A 6,826-nucleotide genomic window follows, 5' to 3' on the forward strand; every position below is an offset into this window, starting at 1 on the left:
CATCTACTCTCTATCTGTCTGTCTGTCTGTCTAATCTATCTACTATCAATCTATCTATCTAATCTATCTACTATCTATCTAATCTATCTACTATCTATCTATCTATGTATCTATCTATTTATTTATCTGTCTATCCTATTAGTTCTGTCCCTCTAGACATCTCTGAGTAATGCAGTGGTGTTTTGTTTGTTTGTTTGTTTGCTTCCAGCAGGATAAACAGACCAAGACAAGAAGCCTATGAAGAGGATAAGACATTGGATCCAGCATAAAATGTGATCTGTGTTTAAAATGCAAGTCCTGCAGAAATCAGAGACAGAAACACATTTGCCCTGTGCACTGGGAAAAAATAGAAGCAGCATCAAAGCTCATGTTTTTTTCTTACGTCTTATTTTTATTTTTTACAGAGATGGGGTCTCACTGTGTTGCCTAGGTTGGCCCTTGAACTCCCGGACTCAGTCAGTCCTCTCGCCTGAGCCTCCCAAAGTGCTGGGATTACCGGCATGAGCCGCCACGCCTTGATGGAGGCTGAGACTTTTTGGAATCCCTCCCTCTCTCCATGTCCTGCCAAGAACAGAAGAAAAGTTTTCCGTCTTAAAACACGTGTGTGACTCAATAGACGTGTGTTATCTTTTCACTCAAAGCTCAGCCGGTGAACAGACTAAGTCAGCTTCCAGGAAACATCCGCGGCTGTAAGAGGGGGTGTCGGCTGCTCTCCATAGCCAAGTGTCTGCAAAAATCATCATAATGACAAAAAAAAAAAAAAAATCGACGCATTTTGCCTGATTGCAACGTCTTCATTTGCTGGGGGACGTCAGGGTTCTCACACGTTGTCGAGGAAGGATATTGTCTCAGCTTCCTCTGACTCAAGCTCTCATTTTTGTTTACAAGGCAGTTTAGGGATCGTCCGTGCGTTACTGTGAAGGTGCTACTCTGAGGTTTTTCACAGTTTTTTTTTTTTCCCTCATGAGACACACCCAAGGCCCACGCTCAGCACTTGCGGCGTGTGTTCCTGTGGGGTCTCTCGCTGACTGAGGACTTTCGGTCCTGGATGCTTCTGTATCCGCTTTGCTTTCTAGGGTTCAGCTTTGGGACAGTCTAGAGAAGCAGGGGGTTAATTTTCCTCCTGTGGAAGTTCTGGGTCCCTCACGCATCCTCCAGTTCCTTCTGGAGGCTCTAGGGGAGGGTCCTTCCTGCCTCTCCCAGCTCCTGGGGGCTCCAGGCATCCCTGGGCTTGTGGCTGCATCACTGCAGTCTCTGCCTCCATCTCCATGTGGCCTCCTACTCTGTGTCTGTGTCTCCTCTTCTGTCTCTTAGAAGGACACCGGTCATGGCATTTAGGCTGCTTAATAATCCAGGACAATCTCATCTTCATATCCTTAAGTGATTACATATGCAAAGTTCCTTATTACCAAATAAAATCTATAATAATTTCAGGTTCTGGGCTTCAAAACAAGACATGTCTTTCTGGGGCAACTGTTCAGTGCACCACAATTATATCCAGTTCCCTCCAGAGACTTGAGGGGAGGGTCCTTCCTGCCTCTCCCAGCTCCTGGGGGCTCCAGGCATCCCTGGGCTTGTGGCAGCATCACTGCAGTCTCTGCCTCCGTCTTTATGTGGCCTCCTCCTGTGTGTGTGTGTCTCCTCTTCCGTCTCTCACAGGGACACTGGATGGGGTTCACTGTAAATGCAGGATGGCCTCGCCTTACTTCATCACATTTGTAAAGACCCGATTTTCAAATATGGTCCCATCCTGATGTTCCAGGTGGACACGGGTTTGGGGAATGATAATTCATCACTCAACCATCTCTGTTTTCCCGCCATAGTGATGACGGCAGGAGAGAGGCACCAACAGAGGACCTCTGAACAGCAGCTTCAGCCTCCAACAGTGTCCCCGGTGCACAGAAAGGGAGGGGCTGGACATCTGAGGCCACTCACTATGGAGAGGCAGAGGCCCTGAACAGACAGGCAGCGTTCCCACTCCCACCTCCAGACTGGTCCTTCTCGCCCAAGAGAGCCTGGGATCCAATTGCACGTGATGTTCTGACGCCCCTGGGGAGTCAGAGCTCTTCTTTGCCCTGAACCAGCTCAGGTATTGGGGCTGGTACGGTCACATCCCGTGTAGAAGACAGACAAAGACACAGCCTGCTCACCACCCACACAGCACGGAGGGGGCTCAGCGGCTGACACCCCTGTAGGTTCCTGGGGTCCACACCTGCACCTGCTGCTCGGTCTCCAAACGGTCTCATGGGCAGGCCAGTTGCCTGCTCCCCGGACTCCGGATGGACTTGCCGTGGCTGAGGCTGTCCATGGGGGAAAAGGAGGCAGAGAATGGGCAGGAGGTGGGGAACTCCCGAATCGAGCTGCACCCTTGGGTTGGCGTGGCCTGGGGGCCCGTCTCACGGAGCCTCCTTTCCACACCTGGGCCTCCCGTGGTCCTTCTCCTGAGTCAGGGAGGCCTGAGTGCGTTCCAGGGCCCTGATGGGACATCATTCCCTATCACGGACTCACAGAAGCAGAATAGGGGTGGGGTCCCACCAAGCCGGGTCAGAACAACTGTGCCAAAAATCACGGTGGTCAGCAGCTCCAGGGTGGGGGGTGGGGGGAGTGGAACGTGGGGGCGCGTGGGGAAGTGGGGACGCAGAGTAGCTGACTTGCAGGAGTCTCTGAAAGAAGAATTCCAAACACAGCAACTGCAATGCTCCTGAGTGAAATAAACAGAAATTTCGGTGTGCACCAGGCTACGGAGACCAGAACCTCTCGGGGAGGGTGGGGAAGGCCAGAACCACAGCTAAGCGACGATGTCAAGCAAGGAGAAGAGCTGGGAACGGGGCTCGCAGGTCGCCCCGGGAGGATATCCAGAAACGGAGTCGGGGAGGCAGTGGGGCTGGTGGAATATCCACGCTCGGGTACGGACAGGTGTGAGAAGAGGTGTGTAAGGAGCTCGGGGGTGACACCCCGGCCCTACTAAAAAAATACAAAAATTAGCCGGGCATGGTGGCACGCGCTGTCCCGTGGCACAGAGAGGCAGAGGCACCTTCTGCAGGATAACAAAGCGCCCTGTGCACCGCTGGGCCTGACTTGTTTCTCTACCCTGAGTGAAGGCTGGAGACCCTTCCTCACCGGTGTCTCTGCAGTGCCTGGGAGCGATGCAGCTCTTCTCCCTGAACCTCTGGCACCGTGGCCTCTCCATGCGCCCCTGGATCTCCAAGCTGCTCCCCCTGGGACTCAGAACACGCTCTCCTGCCTCTGGAGGCCGGGCCTGGGGGCTCCCTCCACCCCTTCAGGGTGCGCACCTGCCTCGGAGCGCACGGAGGTGGTCCTGGCGGAGAAGAGGCTCTCGCGACGCGTGTCCAGGGGGTCTGCGGGCACCCGGCGGTAGCCCAAATACTCCCACAAGCGCAGCTGGAATTCCCGGGACGCAAAGTAATAGACAAACGGGTCCAGACAGTTGTTGAGGCAGCTGAGGCACAGGGTGAGCTTGTACACGTGATAGTAGCTCTTGCCATAGAACAGGCGGCCCACGATGTGCGCCAGGAGCACGAAGTTGTTGGGGGCGAAGCAGGTGACAAAGGCCAGCAGGACCACCGCGGCCAGGCCCACCGCGCGCCTCCGCTGCCCCCGGCCATGCGCCTCCTCCGTGCGTAAAAGCTTGAGGATGGTGGCCGTGTAACAAGTCACGGTGACCACGAACGGGATGAGGAACAGCAGGATGAACATGGTGAAGAGGAACACGGCCCACATGGCCACGCTGGGGAGCATCGTCCACTTGAGCACGTCGAAGCAGGTGACGATACCCAGGGCGTGCACCGGGTAGGTGAGATCGGTGCGCGCCAGCGGGGACAGGGCGGTGAGGAGCAGCAGCCAGGTCCCTGCGCACGCGGCCACCGCGTAACGACGACGGCGCCAGCGCTTGGAGCTGAGCGGGTACAGCACCCCCAGGAAGCGCTCCACGCTGATGCATGTCATGGTGAGGATGCTGGAATACATGTTTGCGTAAAAGGCCACCGTCACCACGTTGCAAAGGAGCACCCCGAATACCCAGTGGTTGCGGTTGCAATGGTAGTAGATTTGGAAAGGCAGCACGCTGGCCAGCATCAGGTCCGTGACGCTCAGGTTGATCATGAAGATGACAGAAGGGGATTTGGGCCCGATGCGCCGGCACAGCACCCACAGGGAGAACAGGTTGCCCGGGATGCTCACCGCCGCCACCAGCGAGTACACCACGGGCAGGGCCACCGCGATCGTCGGGTTCCGAAGCATCTGCAGAGTCGCGTTGTCCGGGCCGGTGCTGTTGGGGACTTGCTGCAGAAAGGGTGCAGGGGTCAGGGCAGGGAGTCAGGGGCAGGGAGGGTCAGGGCAGGGAGGATCGGGGGGGGGAGGGCAGGGGCGCAGGGGAGGATCAGGGGCGCAGGGGAGGGTCAGGGGCGCAGGGGAGGGTCAGGGGCGCAGGGGAGGGTCAGGGGCGCAGGGGAGGGTCAGGGGCGCAGGGGAGGGTCAGGGGCGCAGGGGAGGGTCAGGGGCGCAGGGGAGGGTCAGGGGCGCAGGGGAGGAGGTGGCTGCCGGGAGGGCTCCTGAGCGCCGCTCCCCGGGGACCAAGGGTGGGGGTAATGCTTTAGCAGGGCCTCCCGTCTCCTCCATCCCTCCCTCCCTTGCTTCCTCCTTCCCTCTCCTCCTTCCGTCCCTCCCTCTCTGCTTCCTTTCTTCACCCTCTGGCGTTCTTTTCTTCTTTCCTGTCTTCTTCCCTTTCTTCTTCCTTCCTGCTCTCTCCCTCCTTCTCTCCTTCCCTCCTTCCTTGCTTCCCTCCCTCCTTCCCTTCCTTTCTTTTCTCCTCTCTCCCTCCCTTCTTCCCATCCTTCCTTCCCTCACTCACTCCCTCCCTTCCTTGTCTTCTTTCTTCCTTCCTTCCCTCCTTTCTTCCTTCCCTCCTTCCTTCTTTCCCTCCCTTTCCCCCTTCCTTCCTACCTTCCTTCTGTCTTTCCTCTTTCTCCTCTCCCCTTCCTTCCCTCCCTCCTTTCTTTCCTCCTTCCCTCCCATCCTTCCTCTTCCCTCCCTTCCTCCTTCACTCCTTCCCTCCCCTCCTTCCTTGGATCAGGGAGGTCACTGGAGACCTCAGCCCGTGTTGGAGGCTGAGACTCTTAGAAGATCCACAGTGGGGCTTGTGGCTCCCCTGGGCAAGTTGAACGCGTTGTCATACAAACCCTCACCACTCACTCAGTGTCCCCCATGGATGGAAACCACAAAGCCACCATCAGCCCCCAGGGTGGTCTTAATGGGAATTCTTGACACCCCAGGAGCGTTAGTCTGGGCGTTAGTCCTTTCATCTCAGGGACATCCACCCACAAAGCGTCTATCCGCAGAAAACACACAATCCGAGTGCCAGGAGACCAACCCACAGCCTCCAAAGTCTTTCTAGCTTTTAACACCCATCTCAACCCACGGCTCCTCCCTGCTCTTTCTTCCTCCAGAGGAGACCTGTGACTTTTTACCAACTGCTGTACAAACAGCTTCCTCAGACTGGTTTTAAAATGGCCCAGAGTTTTCGTTTCAGTTTCAGGGAGAAGTTTTCTGCCCCTCTGGTACGTGTCCAGGTGTGAAAGCTACAGTTATGCATGTGTCAGCACCGCCCCCCACGGCCAGCTGGGCACCTCCAGCCACCTATGGCTTCAGGAGGAAAAGCAGACCCTTCCTTCTTGGGGTTCCGCTTGGTGTGGCCGTGGGGGACGTCTGGAAGGAGAGACGCTTTAGCCGTGAACTGGAGATGAAAAAGTGCCTGTCAAAGGGACACTATTTTTATTTTGAGAATGTAAAGTGAACAGAGCTGGAAACAGGGGTGCCCCGGAATTGCTCTTCTGTTTTTGTTTGTTTTATAGAGATGGGATCTTGCTTTGTTGCCCAGGCTGGAGGGCAGTGGTGCAAACGTAATTCACTGCAGCCTCCAATGCCTGGCCTCAAGCAATCCTCCTGCCTCAGCCTCCTGAGTAGCTGGGACTACAGGTGAGAGTACCACCATGCCCAGCTAATATTTTTATTTTTTATAGATACGGAGTTTTGCTATGTTGCCCAGGCTGGTCTCAAATTCCTGGCTTCAAGCAATCCTCCCGCCTCAGCCTCCCAAGTAGATGGGACTACAGGTGAGAGTACAACCACGCCCAGCTAATATTTTTATTTTTTTTAGACTTGGAGTTTTGCTATGTTGCCCAGGCTGGTCTCAAACTCCTGGCTTCAAGCAATCCTCCCGCCTCAGCCTCCCAAAGCGTTGGGATTACAGGCGTGAGCCACCACAACGGGGCTGGAATTTGTTGCTTTAACTCTCCAGGTAGGCAGCTGTGCCTGGCACACATTTAAACACCATGTGCTGTTGAAAGTCCTAAATGGTGGCCTCACCCAGCCACCCTCATGTCTGTACCTGTGTGGTCGGAGGATCCAGCAAGCAGCCTCTTCACAGCCACATCTGTTGCAATTTCGAGTCTGTCCCCTGTGGCCACCGGACAGCCCCCAGGGCAGACAGACAGACAGACAGACAGGACTGCTGAGCAACACGGATGATTAATCAAGAAATTACCTCTAACTGACGCCAGCTGCCCTGACACAGGAGGCACTGGCTTGCGGTTTGGGCCCCGCCGAGGCTCAAGGGGCAGGATGGAAATTTTAGAAAATCAGCACAATGATTGTTCTTGGCGGTGTCTGGCCTGCAGAGGCGGCTCTCCAGAAATATCTGGGCACTGAATTGTCTGAAGCAACAGACCGACCACAGGTGGGCACTCACGGGCTCTAGGTGGACCCTCCTCTCCTCTCCCCTCCCCTCTCTCCTCTCTCCCCTCCCCCC

General features: G+C 55.8%; 1 protein-coding gene across 1 annotated transcript; it reads right to left on the bottom strand.

The window, feature by feature from the left end:
• Positions 1-383: 383 nt before the first annotated feature.
• Positions 384-6,731, bottom strand: P2RY8 (P2Y receptor family member 8; the record flags this gene model as incomplete). Its single annotated transcript, XM_032148131.2, has 2 exons — positions 384-4,302; positions 6,563-6,731. Coding segments are annotated over 2 exons (1,246 nt in total), but the record flags the coding sequence as incomplete, so codon positions are not given.
• Between the last annotated feature and the right edge of the window lie 95 nt (positions 6,732-6,826).

The sequence above is a fragment of the Hylobates moloch genome, unplaced genomic scaffold (genome assembly GCF_009828535.3).
Source record: "Hylobates moloch isolate HMO894 unplaced genomic scaffold, HMol_V3 SCAFFOLD_2120, whole genome shotgun sequence".
NCBI lineage: Eukaryota > Metazoa > Chordata > Mammalia > Primates > Hylobatidae > Hylobates > Hylobates moloch.